Source organism: Hemibagrus wyckioides, linkage group LG01, assembly GCF_019097595.1.
Source record: "Hemibagrus wyckioides isolate EC202008001 linkage group LG01, SWU_Hwy_1.0, whole genome shotgun sequence".
Taxonomy (NCBI): domain Eukaryota; kingdom Metazoa; phylum Chordata; class Actinopteri; order Siluriformes; family Bagridae; genus Hemibagrus; species Hemibagrus wyckioides.
In genome coordinates, this window is record NC_080710.1 from 11450049 (window position 1) to 11475701 (window position 25653).

Genomic DNA, 25653 nt, shown 5'->3' on the forward strand with positions numbered 1-25653 from the left:
ATGGATGAATGTTTGTCATGAAAGAAAACTGAAAAGAAAATAATAGAAATAGTTATTTCAGGCAGTATTACTAAAGCATATTAAAGCAGTATTAAATAATAAAAAAAATACTCACAAATACCAAGGGATCAGTGTAAGATATGGTTGGTTGGATGGATGGATGAATATGTATAGAATATGTATGACGGTATAGAAAGATGAGGATATTAGACTTGGTTTTTGTCTTTTCTTAATTCACAGGCACTAATGTTTTCACAGTCATATAGGAGGAATAAAATTCAAAAATGTTTCCAGTATCTAGAATTGCTACAAAGCTAAAACATTTAAAACTATTCTCTAACACTTCCTCCAAGAATACCAAATATAACTTTTTATGTATGTATATATATATATATATATATATATATAGATATATATATATATATATCTGTCCGTATATTTATGTATATATATATTTGTAGATATATATATATATATATATATATATATATATATATATATATATATATATATATATATATAGTACATAAATGATAGGATTCAAATGAGACCTCCAATGAGAAAAGTTCATTCACAGCATTACATGATACATTCTGAGGAAAAAAAGTAAAAATAAACAAATAAACAAACAAACAAAACCCAGTATATATAGTGATATATTTTTCTCAGCAAAATTAAGCTACATGGAAAAATTCAGTTCTGTACATGCAGTCAAAGAGTACTGTGTTAGTGCCTTTCAAGGGTCAGTGAAAGATCAAGTGAACACACACCCCACTGGACCCATTCAACTGTCCCTCAGCCCTTGCCCCACTCCCCAGTGTAGCCAAACTTTCCACGAACATGCCAGACTTGCCCAAGCATCATCAGAAAGCTGACCAAGATGGGCTGAGCAGCTGTTTTAAACAATTCAGTTACACAAATCGCACTTGATTACCTGAGCATATTCATCCCCAAACTTATGCGATTATGTGCACCCTTTCATAAATGGGCAAAGTAATCAATCATATTGCAAATATTAGCAAATTTGTTTAAAAAAAACGTCCTCATTAAAGCAATACGTTGTACAGAAAGACATCACAGATCCTATTAAAAAGCGAAATCTCGGGTAAAGGGTGTTTTAATCTAGAACATGTGCAAGTACTTCACATCCTGATGAGTGTGTTTTTTCATGAGATCTGCATCCAAAATGCTACAAGTCTAAAGGTATTTCTATATTTTGCTACATTATGTTAAAGCTACATTCAACTACAACAAGGGCAAAAGAGTTGTGCCTGATGTCAAATAAATTTCAGTAACATTTCATGATGTAAGCTAATCTAGAAGACCTAAAGCCCTGATATGTGCTCAGTTTGTGTGTGTTGGCACCTGTGTTCATTCTTATGAATAATGATGGTCTTATTGATTTGCCCTTGATGTATTAAATGATGCATTTACTGGCATGAGCCAAAGCTTTTGTGCTTTCTAAAATTATTTCTCTTTGCACTGGTAATAGTGTCTGCCAAATAATTATCAAAAGATGGTGGAGAGAGCTAGGAACACACTCAATACCTTATATCTGCAAAATTACTTAACTATTGAACAAATAATGAAATTACAATTAAGTTTAAAAGACATGATTCAGTATTCAGTAATATTAACTAATTTTAATATTATGTAGCCATCTAGTGCCAATTATAGATATTGCAACCCTCATTTTGGTTAAGACAGTTACGTATTGCTTGTGTTAAATACTCTAAGCCAACAAGAGAGATCAAATATCATGGGTCCACTCTAATAATCTGAATTCTCTGTGTTATTTGGCATCCAAGACTAAAGTTCTACTATTTAACTTCAGACACAGCTACTCTACTTTTACTAACACAGTGAGCGCAATAGATAGAATAAAAAAGGATTAGTGGGAATCTGGAGTAAGAAAAGAAATCCATACAGAAAAACTGCTACATGTATTCTGTTTTTGTCCTTAGTTGTTTTTCTGTTAAAATACATCGCAGACTATAGTAACATCCCTGTTTGACACCACAGCATCAGTTCTGACAAGTGCCAATGAATTTCTGCTAATGGGATCTGATTGGCTGATGCTTTTGCATTACAACAAAGGAAACGTAAGTACTATAGAATCTTGACTCGTAACGAATTAGGTCAAAGTTCAGACATCACTGTCCAATGTGGTCTTGAGGGTTGGACACAAAAAGAAAAAATGTCACTGCATCACTGTGGCAAAACCCAGCAAAAAGTATGCAAGGCCATTTGTCAGCCAGTGAAGTGATTTTGGCCACAGCCAGCGTGCCGAAAAAAGCAAACTAAAAATCAAAAAAGCAACCTTAGTCTTAATGGTTTCCATAGTCCATAAAATTCCCATTGAAGCAAAAAAAGTCTTTCTTGAATGACAGTGTGTGTGTAAACATGACATCATTATTCACAGATTCTAGATCCACTGTTCTCATTGGAGGACAGGACTACGGACGACATTGTGATGCTCAGTTCCGAGCGGAAGTGGAGCACAGCTGGGGTTTCCGTGGTTGGGGAGACAGCCTCTGTCAACTCATCTCCTGTTGTGATATCACCACCACTGTCCCAGACTCTGGCGCCATCATGGCAGTTGTAGTCACTGCCTTGATCCTGGTGCAGCGCGTGTATGTGCGTCACAGTCCATCTGCATCTCACCATAGAGCTCACACACACGTGCAGCAACGAAGCCCCGTGTCATACTTCACTTTCAAGGCTGGAAAAGTGAGCAGAGCCACGTCGTGAGCACAGACTTTTTGCTTTAAGGGGCAGGTGGGGAGAGTAGAAGCGTCGGGGCTGGGGCACAGAGCGCAGTCTCTGGTACTGAAGTTTAGCACTAGCACTAGCCCCTTTTGTCGTACCAGGTGATAATACCGGTGGGGGAGACATGGATGCAGAAGAAGGGGCTTGTGGGATGGGCACAGGGAGAGAGGAAGGTGCAGAACTTGCAGGGAGAGCAGGTAGTAGGGATTGGGTAGGGGAGGATGCTGGCTCTGGATGTTGGGCTTGCTGGGTGCTGAGGTTGGACTGGCTGCCAGATTTGGCACCATCGGGTTTGGGGGGAAGTTTGGGTCGGGAGCCTGCATTTAGACTGTGGCAGTGGGGCAGCAGCTCCTCCTGACTGTGGGAGGTGGCACTGCCCCGTTTAGAGCGACAGGGCACTCTGCTGTGGCTAATCTGTGTGTACGAGCACGATCCCATATCCTGCTCCCTCTCTCGAGCCCTCTTTCCTTTGCTCTTTGACCTATTGTGACCACGTTTCGCACTTTTCATTGGCAGCTTATCAACTGACCAGTACCGTCGAGGAGGTGGTAGTGATGCTGGAGGAGGTGGCCATTGTGAGCCAAGACCCCCACTTCCACCTCCAGAGCCCCACCCAACCCCTGAGCCTGAACCCCAAAAATCTCCACTCCAACCTTCAGTTCGACCTAATACTGAATCATCTCTGCTGTTGATGCTTCCCCCTTTCTCTCTGGCAGGGTAAGTGCCAAAAAACCAACCTCCACCTCCAATTCCACTTGCCCCTTCTGCCCCATTGCCCTCCCAGTACCTTTCAAACTGGCCAAACTCCCCTGAGGAGCCATCATCAGAATAACTCTCATCTGCTCTCATGCGATCCCTCTCAGACTCAGACACAGCCCCTCTGCCTCCTGCCCTTCTCACTCTTCCCTCCACTCTTACCCTCTCTTGCTCTCTTTCCTGTTCCTCCTCTACTTCATCATCTTCCTCTTCATCCTCAGAGTCCCATTCATGGAAGGACAGCCCCTCTCGGGTGTGTGCCCGGCCCCTCTCATAGTGTAGGAGTAATGGTCGACGTTCACCTCCCCTTCCTGTCACATCTCGCTCTGCTCCACTGCTCCTCCTTCGCTTGGTTGATGGAAGAATGGTATGTAATGAGGAGGGAGGTGAGCCTCCAGATGCTTCTGTACCCCCTCCACTGACCCAAAATTTGACAGAAGCAGGAAGTTTGTTGAGATTTGGGTATCTCTTGCTGGACGGTCTGTGGCGTGAATGGCTACTCTTTGGCCGTCTTTCTCTACTCCGGCCTCCGCCACTCTCCTCATCTTGTTCATCTCCTACATCCTCCCCTCCATCTCTGTTCTCTCGCTCTCTCTCTCCTTCCCAACCTAAGAGACTTCCCTTTTCCCCAAATGTGCTCCGGTACTGGTTGGAAAAGGAGGCATACTCTCCCTCTCTTTCTCCGTCACCCTCTCCCTCTCTCTCTACCTCTACATCACCTTCATCTGGCTCTGAATGCTTGCCAGTGGTTGCCTTCTTCTTCTTCTTTGCCTTCATCACCTTTTTCTTTTTCTTCTTCACCTTCCGCCGCTTACGCTCCCTTTCCCTTTCACGTTCTTCTCTCTTTTTCCTCTTCTTGTTTTTTTTCTTTTTCTTTTTCTCCTTCTCCCTCTCTTTCCTGTGTCTTTTCTCCCTTTTCCGTTCAGTGTCGCCAGAACCTCCACCGTTTCTCTCTCTCTCTCTCTCTCCCCATCCTGCCCACCACTCCTGAAGCTGAGCAAGCTGGCTGCCACCTCTCTCCCTCAATCTACTGCCCTCTCTCTCTCGCTCACGCTCTCCAAATGAACCACGGGGCTTGCGTGGGGGTACAGGGGGTGGTGGTGGACCATGTGTAAGAGATCTGGGGGACAGTATGGAGCGCTCCCTGTTGTTATGTCGGTTGTGTCCCTGCAGAAGACTGGACTCCTCTGTCAGCTCATCTAAGTCTTCTTCTTCCTCTTCCTCTCTATCTCTGGTGCTGCGTGAGGTAGTGCTGGAGGTGGTTGAGGGAGAGGTGGATCGAGAAGAAGAGGCAGAGGATGTGGTGGAGGAACTAGTGCTAGAGGTAGAGGAAGAGGTGGAGGTGTAAGGAAGAGAGAGTGAGGGCGATGGTGGTGTGTAAGATGGGGAAAGTGTTACTGGTAATGGAATTGGAAGAGGGGGAGAAGGTCTGGGCCTTCGACCCATATCCCTTCCACCTCCTCTCCGGCCTAGGGGCAGAATGTTTTCATACAGAGGGCCACTAGACTCTTTTGTCTTTTTGGGCCTCCGCTTCCTCCAAAGGGATGAGGGAAGAGGAGGAGAGGGGTGCTGCAGTGGGGGGTTAGGTGGCAGTGGGGCTGGAGTCTGACTTTTGGGTGGTAGCCTAGGAGTGCCCAAAGACTTCACCCCCTTCCCCTGACCCCCTCCACCAGTACACACTCCCACCTTCTTCCCCACCCCATGGTCCATGCCCTTCTCCTGGTAGAAAGCCAAGCTAGCTGGTGGGGGTTGCTGATGGTTCCTGGGAGCTGATTTTGGAGTCTGGGTACCTGCCTGTTGGTCCATACATGGCCCCAAGCCTTCAGGGTCAATGGGACCATAGTAGCGCTTATATCCATCCAAAGTGCTTCCAGCAGGTCCACTCCCTGCCCATGTAGGAACTAACTTTTGGGGGAAGGTCCCTATGTCAGATAAGCCCCCTCTGAGATTCATAGGCGTGGTCGCACTGGTAGATTTGGGCAGTCTCCAGCGGTCCACTACAGCCAGTCTGCGGTCAGGTCGGGGCAGAAATGTGGAGCATGGGAGAGGGGCACCCAGAAGTGGTGTGGTAGAGGGCCCCAAAGATCCCCCAGAATGTACCACTGAAGGAGGAGACCCAGGAAGAGGGGTTTTGTAGGATTGCGGAGGCTGAGGTGGGTGTTGTTGTTGCTGCTGCTGTTGCTGTGGCACCATGGCAATTGCTTGATTGGTAACACCTGCAGTGACAACATGGGATGAGGGAGGGGCTGACACCACAGAGGGATGATGGTGGGTGGGAATGGTGACTTTGGGTCCACCTTGGGCAGTTTCATCCTCAAAACTGCAACAGCTATACATTCCCTGAGAGAAAAATGGAGAGCAAAATAAAAAAAGATTTTGGCAATAGAAATGTTATTTTGTTAGTCGTCAAAGAAATAAGATTGTTGTTCTGATATGATTTTCCAGCAAGCTCAGCTATTCTGGCGTATATGGGGATTTGATTTAGGAAAGAGACTAAGCTTGAAGTTTTACACACCACCCTTATAGGTTTCAGCATCACTCCCATTCTACCATGCAATATCTTGTCTATAGCAAAAAAACACTATATGTGTCATAATGACTCATCCTCATCCACTTTTCTCTCATCTTTTGTCTACTATAATCTCCTCCATTCTGCCTTATCTGTCTGCCTGCATTTGTCTGCCCTTCTTACCCTGCTGAAGGCAAGTAGAAAGTCCAGTTTTCCAGCTTGGCCCATTCCACTCATGCAGTGTCGAAGCCTCCAATAGACAAGGTGCTCCCAGGCAAACACCAGTAGACTTAAGCCCATTGCCACCAGCAACATGTAAAAGACTCCAGCCATATTGTCAATGTCCAGCTTGGAGCTCATCACTTCAATTTTATCATTGTGGCATATCCCCGAAAGCCAGAGACGTTCCAGCATCTCAATTTCATCTGAGAAGAAAAGAGAAGAGTTACCCTACAATACTGCTATTATATATACATAAGACAAATACAATTCAGTTCTTCACTTCCTAAATTGCACACTAAAATCAAATTATGCATACACTCATGCATACTATCTCAATATCTGAGCAGGAGTGCTACTCAATCATCTGAGCATATTCCTGAGAGTGAGTAGTCTCTCAGGTTAAGGTTATCACAGATCAGAGGTCAGTGATTATTAAAGGGGGAGAGAGAGAGAGAGAGAGAGACAGAGAGAGAGAGAGGCAGACAAAGAGAGACGACAGAGAGAGAGAGAGAGAGAGGCAGACAAAGAGAGACGACAGAGAGAGAGAGAGAGAGAGGCAGACAAAGAGAGACGACAGAGAGAGAGAGAGAGAGAGAGAGAGAGAGAGAGCGAGAGAGAGGTCTATACCATAATCCCTTGTGTGTCTTTTTCTATCAAGTTGGAGAAGAAAGTATGGAGCAAGGGAAAATTTGTTTGTCTTTGTTTGTTTGGATTCTCCATTGTGTCAGGGGAAACAGGCAGAAGAAGAAAGGACAAAATGGAAAAAGAGAGAAAGAAGTAGATAGGATTGTGACATAATGACAAACAGCAGGAGCACATTTTCAGTTCCGAGAGGAGTACATAAAAAAGAGTGATGAGGATACAGCAAGAGAGGGAGTGTGTGAAAACAACAGGCACATTATACAAGTATATGTGTTTCACAGTGTGAAAGAGCAAAAATCTACTGGAATGAAATGAGTCAGAAAATCAATGACAAATAGATAGAGAAGATGGATAGAAGGGTGAGATCATAATCATTTAATTGTGGTAGATTTTGGTCAGTCTGATTGTAGGAGAGGACTAGAAACACTAGAAAAACTTTTTCCAGAATGTTGGACATTCAGCTTCTGTCTGTAGAAAGACGATTACAGATCCGATATAAAGCCACTCATTGACAAATTTTGGTCTTAAGTTCCAAAAAAAGTTTTAGGACTCAGGAAATGTACTTCTACAAAATTTTAGCACTGCTTTAGAGACATTTCAAACTGTTAAGAGAAGCAAATGGTGGCATCATTGAGATAGAAAACCTGCACACATTTATGATTGGAAAAACATAGGCGGAAGACAATGAATGGATGGATGGATGATAATGCATAGCACATAAAGATCAGAAGGTCTTCAGCAACAATATAAAAATGCAATCCCTGGCTGGGGGCTCAAAAATAATAGTTACTTAATTATTCTCATCTTATTAATAATATTATATTATAATACAAATATAATATAATATAATATTATAATTCAAATTATAAATCATATATATATATATATATATATATATATATATATATATATATATATATATATAAACACCCTTCTTTAAACTGAGATAATGGCCAGTTATGACACACCATCTGTGTGACCTACAGTCCCAGTCCCACTCTAAACTACCACAAACCTGGGTCAGACCTAAGACAAAGATATCCACCAGTTTTATTATTTATTACTACAATAACAAAACCGACCATTTTCTTTTATTTTAACAGGAGTAGGCTGTATTCGAATTGTTATTGTGAGAACATAACCTTGGCATTTCATAATATGTAACCCTGGCAATATTTAATATAGTGGCATTAGATGAAATGTACTACTAAAACATAATATATACAATATCATTTATGAGGTTGTGTGTAGAAAGTGGAACCTTCTAATATGATGGTGTGGAAATTATAATCCAGAATTGATTGTGTACTCCAGTAAACAGTATTTTTGTTATCTTTAGCCAACAAGGTAAGTACACTTTACGTATAACCAGTATGAATTTTGTTAGGCTCATATGGTTAAATGTGTGTGCATGTGTGTGTGTGTGTGTGTGTGTAGCAAAAATTTGCTATAATAACATAACAAATATTGAAAGAAACTATTCAAACACGTGTTTTGCTATCAAAGAAACCAGGAAAAACCAATAAAAACCACAAATGAAGAAGTCCAGTATTGATAGCTGTAAGCCCTCTGTGATGAAGCTCTAACAGGAGGTAAGAAGTAAGACATTACTGTCAGAGAGGTAGAAGGAAGGAGTGAAAGATTAGAGACAAATGTCGAGAAGAGAAGGATTATAGTCAGCAGGTTGGAGAGGGTAGAAAGAACAGAAGACAGATACACAGAATCACCACCTGTGAAATGCTCTTAAAATGCAGCAAAAAAACAAACTAATCAGCCTACAAAGCAAGTCATTAGTGTCAACAACCACTAAACCTATCATGCTTTTTAACGTTTCAAAAGTGAAGTGGGTGCAGATTTACAGAAAATAAAACCACAGAAAACACACATACACATATGCCAAGAAAAATACAAACAGCACAATTCGTTTCGCATATAGAACTGTCATGCCACAGTTAGCTGTTTAATTGTGGCATTAGCTGATGGGACCTGGCATCAGTGAGATGCTCTCACAGCAGGGACTTGGCAAACACACACACACACACAAACACACACACTCACACATGTGTACACTGAATACCAGTGAGGATTACAAACTGTGAGCAAACCATCAACCCGTGAGTATAAGTAGTCATAAGAATGATGAAGACTTATTGCTAGGACAAGTGTGTGTTCATAGATGCATATCGTATCAAGGCTGTACTGGATAGTGGGGTGCAGTAGAAATGTTCAAGCTTCTTTCATTTAGTTTTTATGTGTTAGTTTTTATTGTTTTTGTTGCTTTTTCATATGCAGTGTTTTGTGTTGTTCTGTGAGGATCTCTTCAACTAAAACATCTACAACAATACACCAATTTGAAGTCCTTCATTTACTTGCACACATACTCAAAAACTACATAGATTGCATTAAATAATAATTCATTTCCCTGCATTCCTATGCAAAATCCAAACCAGTACCTTCACGCAATCCAACATATATTCAGCACTTTTAACCATCTCAACTTGGGTGAAACCACAAAGTCAGGCTCTTACCATCGCCCACCAGCTGCAGCAGTGCCAGGTCCAGTGGTCGCTTCCAGCGGGAGTTTTTAATGAGAGCAATGCCATAGCCCGTGGTGGCGAACACTTTACCAGAGCCTATAGTCATCACTTTACAGCCCTCGTCCTTACGAGCCATGTAGTTCAGCACTGCGGCATCATAGATAAATGCATCTAGCTTACTGCAGGGGGAAGGGAGAGAGAGGGAGAGATAGACAGAGAGAGAACAGGAAATGCTGAGAAGGCAGGGTGAAAATGCTTCTCAGATTTATTAGCAAATACGAAAAGTGTAAATAAATGTCTGACATCGGAAGACCACACTGCATGATTAACAATTCACAATATTTAAATGGTTTATATTAAACTATGACAAAATGTGTAGCACAGGGTCTGGAAAATAAACCTTAAAAACATGAATGAGTCGTGATTGCAAAAATGGAAAGCGAAAATGAACACTTACACACCTTTGGAATAACATTCGAAAGTTTTCAAAAGATAAACTTATTCTTAAACCATTATTTAGAAAAAATGATTTTGGAGAGTTTACCACAATACACACCAACATAGTATTTGACTGACTTTTTGCATCTAGGCCATTGGCAGACGTACTATTCCTGACTTTGCTCTCAGGATTCTTTTAGCCAAATTCTTGGGCACTGAATCACACAAAGGCATCCACTTCATGCACCTAAGTGGTTTCGAAGGTTCCTTAATTATTTAGTACTGGTCACCTTAGTCATTATGATTAATGGAGTATATTTCATAATGTGCTTGCTTGTGGTTTGTTCTCTCTTTTCTTATAGAGAGAGAAAATATAAGTTTCATCATTTATGGGCTTTTTGTTCATGATAAATCCAAGAGTAAAAGTCAAATGTCCAATATAACACAACTATAGACTTAGATGACAGTGATTTATCTTCAATATTGTGAAAGCATGTCAACCCAGTACCTCTTTCTCCTTTGATATGTCTTTTTAGAGATCTATTTTTAAAAAACAGGTTTTAATAATAGTATGTAAAAACATGGGTCGGGTTTTTAGCTCACTTTTCTCATATTTACAGATTGACATCACATGGTGAGTTGTGAACAATTATGCAACAGGTAATTCATTGCAGCATCACAGTTCCGGGGAACCTCGTTTGCTCCTTAGTTCAGGTTACTGTCTGTATGAAGTTATGGACCCTGTGGACCCACCACAGCCCTGGCCCCCAGGATTGAGTGGTTAAAGGTGAATGAATATGAGGTTAAATTAACATATATGTAAATGAGTTAACTAAAGCCATATGATTTGTGCTGCTTTAACCTTGTATCTTGCAGGGTGGAATGCCAAGTCACCCTTAACCCACATACCAAGCTTGTGTACAATATACATGACTGTGAACCAGGCTTGTTGTGGTGTAATATCCTCCTACAATCAATATCACTATTTAACCAGTGTAGCCTTGTCTGAATGAGAGTACATGTATTGATCAGTAGAGGTTTTAGTTTCTAGAATTAGGCCTGCCTGGCACACAGAAATACACACACACACACACACACACACTGAATGCACCCTCGATAACAGCTAAATTAAATCATGGGTGGAATTTCAGAACGGCTGGCGGTATTGTTTGCAAACCACTTCAACAAGTATCTACAACAACAAGCATTCCTAGGCAACATTAAATAAAGGAATAAAGCTATTGACACAGCAGCTCAGTGCAACTAAAAGCAATCAAGAGGGCAGTGTATTAATAACTGGCATGGCAACGCCAATAGCTATGTACCAATGTAATACCAATGTAACTTAATCACAGAAAGGGCACGGTGGATGCAACCACTGCACTGATCTTCTAAAGTTTGTATACTCTCTGCTCTTGCTTTATTTTAAATACTTAACTTTTGTTGTTGTACTGTACCGTTTTTACTTCTACCAAAAAAAGTGATGGCTACATTTACATAATCAAATTACTTAGTGGAAATAACATTACATTTAGATGTCATAAGCAACAGCCTTGTGATGTACACTGATCAGGCATAACATTATGAGCAGTGAGAAGTGAAGTGAATAACACTAATTATCTCCTCATCATGGCACCTGTTAGTGGGTGGGATATATTAGGCAGCAAGTGAACATTTTCTCCTCAAAGTTGATGTGTTAGAAGCAGGAAAAATGGACAAGTGTAAGGATTTGAGCGAGTTTGACAAGGGCCAAATTGTGATGGATAGACGACTGGATCAGAGCATCTCCAAAACTGCAGCTCTTGTGGGGTGTTCCCGGTCTGCAGTGGTCAGTATCTTTTAAAAGTGGTCCAAGGAAGGAACAGTGGTGAACCGGTGACAGGGTCATGGACGGCCAAGGCTCATTGATGCACGTGGGGAGTGAAGGCTGGCCCGTGTGATCAGATCCAATAGACGAGCCACTGTTGCTCAAATTGCTGAAGAAGTTAATGCTGGTTCTGATAGAAAGGTGTCAGAATACACAGTATACAGAATACACAGTGCATGACGGGTCAGGGCTGTTTTGGCAGCAAAAGTAGGACCAAAACAATATTAGGCAGGGGGTCATAATGTTATGCCTGGTCGGTGGAAAACAAACTAATTACAACCAAAAGTATATCATTAGATATAGCTTATCGTATAAATTTGTACCTTCTTATTTAATGCCAGGAACAAAGATAATGAAATAGCAGCAATCATATCTAAATAGATAATATCATCAAGAGAAGCTGTAAAGCAATATATATTTACAGGAAAACTCTGAATAAGGTGCATTTAGGTGCAAATCTGGATCTTTTTTTCTTTGTTTTTGGAGAAAGCAACTCCAAACTATGTTCCTACCCGACTACAATTTCAAATGTAATAAATGATGACTTGAAATATTAACATTTTTATTGGTTCTGAACATGTAGACGTAACACTGCCATTCTTATATTTGTTTCTTGGTGCTACTCCAAATATAAATTAAGAAACTCCCATTAGTCATTTCAGAATGCGAACAATGAGTGCTTGTAAAGATGTTACTCTTTGTGCTGGAGTGTATCAAAGCAGTCTCACTTGTAACTGGCTAACAAAATTAGCTTCCCTGCCATTTTAACAATGACTTAAAATTCTTTTGTTACAAACTGAGGAGATGAAAGTGAAAAGTCACATGATCAGTTGCCCACTGGTGGCCATTTACAGAGTATCAGTCATTAATTCGAAACAATACAGAGAGTGAGTAGAGAGTTTTTTTTATTATGGTTGAATGAGAGAGTGAGAGAGAGAGAGAGAGAGAGAGAGCACACTCAGGAGGCAAACAGAAAAAAATGTATAGATCATATATATATATATGTGGAAAGAGAGATAGAGAAAATGCCAATAAGTATGAAAAAGTGCAAGCACATCAAAAAATGGATATCCTTAACTGCAGAGGACTCCAGGTCGAGAGGTGAAATGGACTCGGATGGTTGGCTGAGGCGTAGAAAAAGAAGAGATGAAATGAAACAAAAAAAAATATGACACGAGTCAGCAAGACACATGCAGCACAAACCCTGTCTTCAGGTTGGTGATGGCCTCTTCCACTCCTTTCTGGTTGTATTTGATCATGTAGTGGTGCATGTCGGGGTAATTACTGCGAATGTTCTTCTCTGTGCTGCCATTCGGGACCGTTCCAAACTTCAGGGGCGGGTATTGTTCAGTAGGGTGCTGAAACTGAGGGAGGAACAGAGGAAAATAGGACATGAGGGAGCACCAAAACTGATTAAACTGACAAGCAGTAATTAAGTTATGTATTAGATAAAAGATACACTAGAGATGACTGGACGCATCAACAGAACTGCACACAAAAGTGAACTACAAAGTTATATAAGTGTGCCAACCAATCACATAAACCTACCATCTACTTATTTGAAATGGACACACCATTCACCAGGTCACATCAAATCTTTCGATTTAATTCAATTCAATTGACATTTACTTGATACATTTAATAAATTCAATACATGGGTACATTTAGCCAGAGGTGATGGTGACAAGGAAACACTTCCTTGAGACAATATTATTCACATCAAACATCATAATGAAAAAAAATATGATCTCTTTGACTTGATTCTGCTATGGATGTGGGTACTAAATAGGCTTGTTTGAGTAACTGCTGATCTTCACACACAACAGTTTCCACAGAGTTTCCACAGAATGGCGCGAAAAACAAAAAACATAATGTGAGTGGAGGGTCTGCAGTCTGAAACAGCTTGTTGATAAGGAAGATCAGAGGAATTATCAGATTTGTCTGAGCTGACAGGAAGTCTCAAATAAACATCGTTTACAAGTGTAGTGAGCAGAAAAGCATCTCAGAAGAAAATAGTTTTTAGAATGAAGAACATAATCCATATTGTTGAGTATGGTAGAGGACCTGTGATAGGGGTGTCATCTTGGGACCTTCATATATTATGTAATACATGAAGGACTAAAACATTCTACCAAAATTGTTTTTTACTTTGAGGAAGTTTTTTTTCTTAATACATATTTGCTGCAGTTATAGGTTAGATTTCTGTCATATTCTCACTGTGAGATTTTTCCAGAATCCTTTTACCGATTAAATGTGGTAATAATTTCTGGAGGTGACTTCAGATATAAAAGAAGTGTACAAAAATTTATTTTTCCATTTATCATCTTTGTACTTCTCTCTAACAATAATATTCTCCTCATGGCTGGTGGTTTCTAGAATAATTGTGTACATCAAGCCAAAAATATCTGGAGACATGGTGGTATAGCATGTGGTCCAGGATCATAATTATTTTGATATCTGAAATTGTTGGCACCCCACAGTGGTCAAGAAGCATTCATAATGGCAATTCTTGGTTGTAACCCCCTTGCTTCGAACTGAAAGGCTGCTGTGACTGGCTGGGGCTCAGAGTGCTCATCTTAAAATCCATTCATGATGAGAATTGAATTAAATGGCTCTCTTGTTGAGACACTTCCTCCCCTAAATCATTATCTGAGTCTATGTCCTGCAGAATTAGCTCCAAAAATCACTCATATTTGCTCATACAGCTGGGTTTTTTTTCCTTTTTGGAAGGAACCCAGAAATACCCTTATGCAGAAATATTTATCTATTTGTCCTTCCTCCTCTGTGTACCACTGTGAGGGGTATAGTGTTTGAAAATAGAAAACAGAAAATAACACAATTCCTCACACTGCAGAGGGTAAAAAGGATAAGACCCACACTCTGTGATTCACATTATGTCTATGTAGGAAACGTACAAGACAGAAAATAGTTTGCAATTTCTCACACTAGAGGTTATAAAAAACAAAACAAACGGAATGTTAAAGAGAAAAAGATAAGGAGGATTGTGAAGGTGTGCTCATACACAGGCCTTTGAGCTGTTGACTCAATTCTGAAAATTATAAGAGTTTACTATAAACTATAGGAGTCACTCTCTGGTTAGGGTGACTAATGGAAAGAGACACACTAGCATGCTTAGGGAGTCTTCTGATGGAAGGTGAGATTAAAGAGTGCAAAAGCAAGTTGTTGTTTTTTTTTGTGTGTTGTTTTTAAAAACATTGGTTTTTTCCATATCTGCAAACACCAAATATCTTTCAGTAACAAATTTACAATTTTTTTCACCCAAAATATCCCAATAGTCTAAAGCAGTGTTTTGGAAAATACAAGCATCAAACAAAAGTTACATCAGTAGAATTCAGTGAAAAAAACCCTTACTATTTATTTATTTATTTATTTTTAAGAAAAGGGAAAAAATACTGTGATATGTATTTTGTGTAATATGCGGTTAGTGTAACAAGTGTAACAAGAATTTATTTAACAGTTAAGATTGTTCTTTTTTCTTTTAATACAAATGAAGGAAGATAGCTATACTTTTATATATTTTCACAATACTTTTATACATGTCCACAATGGGTATGTAAGTGCATGTGACTGCAGAGATGCAGGTTTACACACGCAACTGGTTTAAAAGCATTGATTAAACTAGCAATGTAGCAAGTGCCACAGTTACAGCTTCAATAAATGTTGACAATAAAAGACTATTTAGAGCAGTTTCTCAGGTTGTTAACACAAAATGAGAGGGAAATTGACATATGAAAGACGCTTGTCTTTATCGAGAAAGACCAGACGATAAGCTCCCTCTGTTCTGAAATTATCCCTGAAGAAACAGGACTGTCAACATTTCCGTTTCTATTTATACAGAATTATTAAATTAAAAATTGTTATTATTGTTGAACCTTAACAATAAGCATGACATGACCAGATCAGCTCTGTTTAATCATCTGGCGAACGTAAGGGCATAAGTTTAATTTAATTGCATTGATTAAAAAGACATTTTGTTTAACCTGCTGTAGATCATCAGCAATGTGAACGAAATGTATAGTATAGTGTTTAATAAAAGACGTTATTACTATGAACAAGCTGTGTGCAATTTCAGAATGATGTTTGATGCAGGATACTGTCTTACATTTTAAAATTTTATACTTGGAAAAAATTTGATAGATTTAAGAGGGATAGAATAAACTCTAATCAGTCAATCATGTGGCAGTAGTGTGATGAATAAAATCATGCAGGTACAGGCCAGCAGCTTTGGGGAATGTTCATATCAACTCTCGAAATGGGGAATAAATATGGGCTGGTTTGAGTTTTTCATAAATTGCTGATCTCCTGGGATTTTCACACACAACAGTCTCTAGAGTTTATTCAGAATGGTGTAATAAGGAAAAATCATTGAGTGAGCAGCGGTTCTGCCGACAGAAACACCTTGTTGATGAGTGAGGTCAGACCAGTCGAGATGGCAGAAAGGCTACAGGAACTACTGTAATATAACCATTTTATACAAACTGTGGTGAGCACAACATGTAGAACCTTGAGGTGCATGAGCTTCACTTCAAGAGTTGTCAGCCAAGAACAGAAAGGTGAGGCTGCAGTGGATACATGCACACTGGAAAAAAATGTAGCCTGGTCTCATGAATCTGGATTTCTGCTGAGGCACACTGATAGTGGAGTCAGAATTTGGCATCAACTGCATGAATCCATGGCCTGCCTTGAGACAGCAGTTAATGCTGGTGGAGGTGGTGTAATGGTGTGGGGAATGTTTTCTTGGCACACTTTGGGCTGTTGATATATAGTCTATTTGAGTATTGTTGTTGATCATGTGCATCCCTTCCATAATTAACCATCTTCTAATGGCTACTTCCAGCATGTTAATGCACAGCAACAGCTAGATGCCGTGGAGCACATCATGCTCCAAAATCTCAAAAGAATGTTTCCAACATCTTGTCAAATCCATACCAAGAAGAAAAGGTTGTTTTGAGAATAAAAAGAGGCCCTACCCAGTATTAATATAGTGTTCCTAACAAAATATATTGTATAGTAATTTACCCTTATTTGACCAGTGAAACGTCAGACCTTTATTCAACAAGCAGCATATTGGACAATACTGTCTAGGCGATAACTCTGAGCTTCACACATTCTTAGAATGTGTTGATGTGTAATGTTTCAGTTGAGTAATAGGCAGATGGATGTCATGGTATGTTTTATATATAATTTACACAGTTAGAGGTTACTACACCTAGGTTTCATAACAATAATAAAAACACACAAAGTAAATCTGTTCACTTTGATATAGCCTGTGTTTGACTGATTTCTTTTTGAGTTTTGTTTTGGATTGAATTACAGTTGTAAAATAGACAAAAAACGCATTTTCATGTGAAGTTGGAATAGAGTTAAATTCAATACCACATTTTGTCCTTAAACAGCTTTGGGCAAGCACTGCTAATTTGATAATTGTCTATATACTGATTTTATTAAAAAGTACTGCAAAAAATAAACCTCTAAGACCACCCTTTCCAGCTGACATTATTTTAAGTTTTTTATTTTGTGTGCACTTTTCCCTTTGAGATCCCAAAAAAAGTACATTTAGCATCACTGAAATAATTTTTCCTCTCTTGGGTTTAATTCCTTCGTTCCTTTTCTGTCTCTTATTTTGGATAGCTGCCTGCTGAATAATTTCCTTGTATTGGCTCATTATGGAAGTGTTTGCGAGAATTAGAGTGTGCTTCATGCAAATTTGATGTATATAAAGGTACAGTTGAGTATGCTGTATGGGTAATGATGCAATTAAGGGACTAGATTTATCAGTTGTGATCAGATTACCGCTCGTTTTGATGTCATATGATGTTTCATGAGATACAATAATATTTCTCTGAATGTCATTCAATGCACTCAAATCTGTGTCTGTTTGCAACTTCTGTGATTAAGAGGCAATGTTTTGTTTACGCAGGATATGGACCATGAAATTTCTAAACTTTTCCATGAAATGGTCATGAAATTGTTCCAATTTTAACAAAAAAAAATTTCAAACTGGTCAAAAAGAAGACAAAAGAGAAGCGAAGGAAAAACTTGAAATTGAAATGGAAAGATGATAAATAAATATAACATGATTTTCCTAGAACAAAGCTGCTCTTGGACGAAAAGCAAAACATTCTTAAATAACAGCTTTTGAAGTGGCCATTCTTAGGAAAATAAATAGGGCTTACAGTGGAAACCCAATAAATGCAATTTTGTTTTTGTATTTCTTGGAGTAGAGGTAAAGTGGTCTTAGTGTGCCAATCACAAATACAGATTTGACTTCCAATAGCGCTGTTAGTTACAGATTGGTTCAGACATGCTTTAGGGTGCCTTTAGATTTCCTTTTTTTGTACTTTCTGAAATGAATGGGATCCTGCTACAAAAAAAGCAACTGGTCAGAAAAAAATAGTTCACTATTGAGATGGGTCCAGGATCATTCTGTCACTACACCACCAATTAAAATATTGTTATAGTTGCATGTCTTACCATCAAACAAATGTCTTGTGTACTTACAGTATGTACTGTTCAGAGCCCAAACAGTATTACACCCAAGTAAACACAAACAGCACTGTTAACCATCTATGTTGTAAGACTTATAGTATTAAGCCAACTGTCATGACCCTATGACCTAACACTTTGGTCAAATAAGATGGACATCAGGAATACCTTAACCTTGAACCCTTTCACTTCACTTTGGCACAATTTGCTAATTGATGTCATCAAGCAGCAGCAGTAAAAACCACTTTAATAGCTTAAACTATAGCTTATTTAATAGCTTAACTATATCTTGCTTTGCTGAAGATGAAATGCATCCTTTTTATCTGAGTGCCAATAGGTGGCTTGATCCACACAATCCCAAAGGTATTATCAATCTTCTATCCTGACTGAGTGCACTCTTTCTCTTTCTGCTAAACTCTCTATAGGCATGAACCAAATCGATTCTACACTCCACATCCATGCGCTGCCCTGAATAATGAAAACAGCATGAACTCAAGCACGCACACACACACATACTCTCCCTTGAAAGTCTTTTTCTTTTACTTACACACATACACACACATGTACTCAAACGTACCTTCTTGTCACTGAGGCCAGACACAGTGTCAATGTATTCTTCTTGGATCATGAAGGCCGCCAGGTTGGCTGTATAGCTGGCTAGAAAGATTACAGCAAAGAAAGCCCAGACGAGCACCATGATCTTACTGGTGGTTCCTTTGGGGTTCTCCACAGGCACAGAATTATTGAAGACTAAAGCCCACAGCAGCCAGATGGACTTTCCTATGGTGAACTTAGAACCTCCTGCTTCTAGGAGTCAAAAAGAGTGTATAAGAGAGAAAGTCTTAGATTTAAAATGTCTTTGGAATTCTCTGCCTTTCTTCTTTTTTTCTACTCTATACTTAATTTAACTGCAATAAACTGGATGCAGGATACTAGAATGGATGATAAAACAAGAGCTGCACATTGCCAAAAGGAAAATAAGTAAGTGAGTAGAGGAGCAGTATGATGTATACAGAGCTTCTGTAACTCCTCTATTATACATGAGGGTTGAGGAAGAGTGAAAAGTCAGCAGCGGCTACTGCAGAGCAATCAAACACAGATCAAAAAAAGAGCTAAGGCTAGGTGAGTTTACTTATTAGTCTTTCTCGGTATTCCCTGCTGCACAGAACACATGTATTCATTAATCTCTATAGTCAGCATGCTAGTCATGTAAAATATGGCCATTATTAAAAAGCAATAGAGATGTCTAAGAGCTGGCACAGTGAGCTAGAAAACAACATGGCTGCCAGCAAGCCAGGGATTTGACTCACTCTTGCCGTTCTGCAGACTGCGGTTATATCCAACCGGACTAAAGAATTCAAAGATAAAGACAGTCACTGCTACCACGGTCAGGCACATAACAAACATCATCACCCAAACTGCAGGGCTGTATGGCTCTGAGAGGAAAGAGAAAGATAAGCAAGACAGAGACACAGAAACAGAGAAAGACACAGATCCGAACAACATTGTATTCCATCTTTACAATTGTATTTGTATTGATCATTAGGTTATAAAGAGCATCTTATAATGTAAAAGCAGACCTAGATCCATTAATAACAAAACAAATTGTAGCATTTGGTAAGGGAATGTTTATCTACTGCATTTCTCTAAAGTAAAATAAATAGTTTGTTAGGATAGGGAACATTAAGTCTGATTGATTTGTACAATATGCGCCATCCGTACACTCATTCATCACAGTGTTAAAAATGGTTTAAGCTTGGAGTGATAAAACTGTTTTTCATCATGAGACATGTACTCACCAAGGAAGGCAGAGGGTGAGACTGTGCCATTACTACGGGAGACCATGACACTGATTCCTGTCTCCACAAAGGGCACTGAAAAGTCGATGACCTCTGACCTCTCCTCATTGATGGTGAGGGAGCCGATAGCCATGTCCGCACGTTTATCCACCACCTAGAGCACAGGAGGAATAACTGTACACCTACAGACTAACTGAGTGGACCCATAGGGTGGCAGCTGCCACTCTATTTGTTCAGCTGCAGAACTATTTTTTAATATTACTTAGCACTACCCACACACCTATGACAGTCAAGAAAATTGTGAGAAGAAAATACATTATTCATGTGTGAATTTACACAACCAACCTCTCATTCACAAGGAATCCCAGCTCAGCTATGCTCCTGCATTATTTTCTATCTCAGAACACACACAGACCTATATCTGACTGCAAGTGGTGTTGCCAAGGCTTAATTTAAGGTAAATGAGTAAGGCTGGATATAGCAGTCTTTTTCTAATAAGTTCAACCTGAAATAAGTGAGCAATTAATTATGCTGGACTAAGTTCCGTAACACAGCATGTACACATGAGTCGTTAAGACTGTGCTTTTTATTTAAGGCAGTTGAAAGAGCCTAGTGTCTTTCTTGGTCGTAACCATAGGGCACACTGGCAAACACCAGCAGTGGGGAAAGCTTTCAAGTTGAAGAAGGATGCCTTCAAAGTAATGCTCACAGAGGGCTCTCCTGATTCAATTGAAAGGTAAAGGAGAGCCAGTAGGGATGTGGCAAAAGCAGTTCCTGAAACAAGCTTGAGAATGGAGACAACATGGAAAAGACTTCTAGTTAGCCCCAGAGATATACTGACAAACAGATCAATGCCTCAGGTGGATGAGACAAGACCATACACAAGTTCTGTTAAGCAAGCATGGAGAAGTGCTGACTTCTACTGGGGATATTGTTAAATGAAAGAAGGAGAATTTTGAGGAACCCCTTAACCCTTTGGGATTGCCCTCCCTTTAAAGACAGACTCAGTGGCGTTTTAGAGTGGATCTCTGCAAATACTATGGCTATGACTCTGTTAAAGGCACTGGACAAGATTTGTGTCAGATGGCCAACACACTTCTTTAATGTGCATGTTCCAAATATCTTGGAAACCCACACCTCAGGCTCCCAGAATAGGTAATGAAAGAATCCTTTCATTACCTGTTTGACAATCTGACAATTTACTCTTACACAGTATTGTAATGGTCATGTGTGTAACCTAATCCAGTCAACCTGAGTTTTATGGATTTGGAGAAGACTTAGTGTTGTTTGCCTAGATATTTGTTTTTGGGAGGTACCACAGGAGTATGGGCTTTCTGGGTCACTATATTGTATGATCCAATCTCTGTATGAGCATAATTAGAGCTGTGGCCATATTCTTGGCAACACAGTCATGCTGCACAAGCATTAAAAGGTGCTATCCAGGGTTCTGAAACACAAGTGGAAATTCAGATCCAGCATGCCTGATTTGGACCACAGTGACAGGGCTGGACAGAGTGCAGGGCCAGATAATTATACATCAAAAGCTTTCACTGATGAGGATGCTCAGATAAGCGAAAATGTCCTTCCATTCCCATTCTCAAACAGGGGAGGGCACTTCTTGGTCTCTTTCTCTTCTTAAATTTATTGATGAATGCACAAATTTTAACATGACTGAGGCACCACCAGGCAAACCAAAAAGGATCTCTGCTGCTGCCTTAGTGGACCCTAACATTCACCTTTACTGCTAAAGTCCCAGACGTTGAGTTCTTTTTTCTTCCATTTTTTCTTACCCCTCCTATCCTCTATGTTTTCTCTGCTTTTTGGGGCATTCTCCACAGGAATGGACATCCTCCTCCATAGCATTCTCCAACAATAAGGAGTAATCCAGGTGCTGGTAAGAAGCCTGTGGGAGGTCAATGGAGGACCTGGTATCTTCTAGGAAATGTGTGGCTGCAACAAAGACTCTACCCAACACGGCAAAACAAACGGCATCACCTTACCAAAAATAAGGACAAATGATGATGTTGCTCCTTCCTAACAGGGGAAGCCCATTTAGCCTGCTTCTTTCTCACTGCAGAGAACACCAATAGCTATGACAAATTAAAGGGTGGATCTTTGCAAGGGTCAGACTGGTCACAACTGTTGCTGCTGCTGAATAAAACTTGGCCTACTAACCTGGATAGACCCATTAGCTCTTGTGCCCTTGCCTGTTTGAAAAGACTTTCCTGCCTGGATTCAACCAAATCACTCCTCTCAGGACAGAGGCACATGCAGAACATGGGCAGGAACTCCCATACCCAAAAGACCAGTTAATGACTACTGGTGGTGGTCGGAGAGAATAACAGTACTGTCACTAGGGCTGAAGGTTAGAACCCCAATAAAAATCCTTTTTCCCTTGTTTCACCAGGTAGAGTAACAGGAGGATAGTTTCCTTAGAGAACAGGAGGATGAACAATTCAAGAATTCCTGAAGAAATGTTCTGGTAGTTGAGGGTGTAGCATCAGCAGTAACAGCAGCAGGCAGAACAGAGACATGTGGAGGCAGAGCACAGTTTAAGAATCCCTCCCTTATATTTTTAAAGTGCAAGAAGAGGGCAATAGGAAGAAAAGTAGGAGGGTGACAGCCTTTGGTCAGAGGCAGTGGTTGAGGTCATCCCTGGAAGTGGCTGCACAGTGTGGGAAAATTAGGTACTAGAATTGGAGCACATGGCTCGCATCTCAGCAGGAAACAGGATGGAAACCATTCTGGTTTTATGATTCTGCATGAGAAACACAGGAAAGCAGCAGCATTAGTGTGACAGCAGTAACTACACACCACTCTCTGCATGCACCATCCTTTTATCCTTGTGAGCTGACTCAGAGAGGGTGAGCAGCTGCAGTGATCAGAAAGCACCAGCCGTGCTTCATTCCTGCACTCCACCCCATAGCCATGTGCTTTTCTGTGGTCCACAATATCTGTGCTGAAATGGTTATGTCCGTTGAGCTCCATCTCAGAGATTGTGTGAAATGTTTTTTTTTAACCATGTAGCACAGCAGCCCATCATTGCAAGGGGACAAAACTGGTCTGGGGTCCTACAGATCATCAGGAACCTGATGGGGCAGTACTCTTAAGGTGAGGAATACCCAATAATATCTGTTCTCTAAAACACATTACAGCTGAACAAAAGTGTGGCACTTTATAGAGGATATCTACATTCATTAAGTGGTCTATTGAGAAACACCCTAGTTTGGCCCACACTGAAGGGGCTGGCCAGCAGATGGGGTGAAATAATTCTATATGGCAGACTAGCATTGATGAGGGTACTGAGAAGGAGGATATAAATTTCTCATGTTCACAACCAAGAGAGATAGAATGAGTGACTGCAACCCACTAAAATAAATCTTATTCATATATATACAACTGAGTATTTTTAAATTTACTTTAATATATCTGCCAACAAACAAACCTGGTGTCTTTGTGCATTTGTGTGCTCAGATACCTATTTTCTGAGCATTCACTGCTCAGTAGGGGTTTGTTCTAGTCTTAATCTAAAACATATGGCAGTACTCATTAGATGCTGACCCTTGAGTGTCTACAAACAACTGCTGCATTTTCTGCATATTTCAAAACATGGCTCTGATGCATGGAAAATGCATGAAAAAGCCTTCCAGGAATGTGAGAAACCCTCTGTCTTGTCTATCACAATTCTCAGCATATTCTTTTTGACCAATCTCTGCTCTTTATAGCCTACCTACAATGGTAGTTCCAGCAACATTTCTGGATGGGACATATAAAATATACATACAGACTCTGAATGTGAGCCAAAACCTGTAGAGATATCCACATGTTACAGCTCAGAATAATGTGTAAGGGGCAACAATACTATTTTACACCACTATAATAATATTACTATATAGCTAAATATGTAGCTAGAAGCCATCTTATGCTTTATATACTTCTGCTAACCAGTTATGTTCTATTTAGTATAATTTGTTTGTATAATTTGTTAACATAATTTTCAAAATGCATTCCTCAGTTAAGGAACTTTTCAGGTTAGTTTTACTTATAGACTTTGTAAAAACAGTCATTTGTTTTTTACCAAAAGAGTCTGCTTACTCTTACATTTACATTTATGGCACTTGGCAGACGCCTTTATACAGAGCGACATACAAAAGTGCTTTGAAGTCTCTATCACTGAATACACTGTTATTGGTAACTAGGTCACAGACTAAGGATACCATGAGTCTAAAACTTTGTTGGGAGGTAATGTAACACACAATGTTTAATATATGAACTGAAAAAATAAGTACTAGTTTAAGTATTTCAAGAAACAGTAGCTTCACCAGTCATTTGAAGACAGCCAGTGACAGCTATTCTGACAGTGATGGGAAGTTCCTTCCACACACCTAGATGCCAGAACAGAGAAGTGTCTTCATGCCTACCTACCTAGCACCCTGAAAGATGGTGGGACCAGTCGAGCAGTGCTGGGGGATCTGAAGGAGTGTGGTGCAGTGGGTGTGATAAAGTGCTTTAAGGTAAGTGGGTGCTGGTCCATTTTTGGCTTTGTGGGCAAACATCAATGTTTTAAATCTGATGCATGCAGCTACAGGAAGCCAGAGGAGGAAGTGCAATAATGGGGTGGTGTGGGAGAACTTTGGAAAGTTGAAACCATGTCGTGCAGCTGCATTTTGGATCATTTGCAAAGGTCTGAAATAAACCTGCTAGCAGCAAGTTGCAGTAGTTCAGACTCAAAAGGACAAAAAACTGAATAAGCACCAAAAAAAAAATGGCCGAGTCCTTGTAAAGGAGAGATGTTGTAAAGGTGATACCTAAAAGAGTATATCACATTAGCAATGTGTGAGGAAAAGGACAGTTGATTATCCATAGCTACAACAAAGGCTGCAAGTCGGCTAAAGGGGAGATCAGAAAGTTGTCTAGGGAGATCAGAAGATCCTGAACTGGGGATGACTCTTGCTGCTGTTACTGTTACTCTTCTGTGGGAAAACCTTGGGTCCTGGCATTCATGTGGAAGTTATATTGACATGTACCACCTAAACACTGTTGCAGACCAAGTACACCCCATCATGGCAACAGTAGTAGCAGTGTCCTCTTTCAACTGGATGCTGCACCCTGCCACATTGCAAAAGAATGTTCTGATTGTATTGAATGGAACATAACCAAGAGTTCAAGGTGTTGATGTGGCCTCCAAATTCCCCAGATCCCAATCCGATTGAGCAGCTGTGCTGGACAAATCTGCTGATAAAGTCATAGATACTACAGCACACCTTCAGAGGTCTTGTGGAGTCCATGCATTTTTGGCAGCACTGTAGCACTGACAGATTTTATCAGATTGTTATTTTGTTAAAAAAAAAATTAAAAAGTATTAAAAGAAATATATTTTGTGGTGATTGAATCTTACTTTAAAAAGTGAATCATGAACTAAGGAACTGTTATAGGAGTATGTGTACTTTGTTATTTTTTACCCCTGCTACTGTGTGCATATTATAATAAGTTTTAGTTACCGTGCTCCACAATATGAGCTAGTTATGCAAAAGAAGGTCAGAATGCTTTGTAATTACTTTATTCATTACAACAACAAAAAAAGCAATAAACTATGTGACAGGAAGA

At 40.0% G+C, this 25653-nt stretch overlaps 1 protein-coding gene across 2 annotated transcripts in view; it reads right to left on the minus strand.

The window, feature by feature from the left end:
- Positions 1–541: 541 nt before the first annotated feature.
- LOC131355189 (glutamate receptor ionotropic, NMDA 2D) overlaps positions 542–25653 on the minus strand; it is a 67928-nt gene continuing 42816 nt past the window's right edge. For both annotated transcript variants that reach the window (XM_058393595.1, XM_058393507.1), the window contains exons 9-15: positions 20047–20200; positions 19558–19683; positions 18825–19054; positions 12944–13104; positions 9427–9614; positions 6218–6459; positions 542–5865 (exon numbers count right to left, since the gene is read on the minus strand). In XM_058393595.1, the coding sequence (XP_058249578.1) occupies positions 2704–5865; positions 6218–6459; positions 9427–9614; positions 12944–13104; positions 18825–19054; positions 19558–19683; positions 20047–20200 (4263 nt within the window). In that variant the 3' untranslated portion in view covers positions 542–2703. The remainder of the gene's footprint in view (positions 5866–6217; positions 6460–9426; positions 9615–12943; positions 13105–18824; positions 19055–19557; positions 19684–20046; positions 20201–25653) is intronic.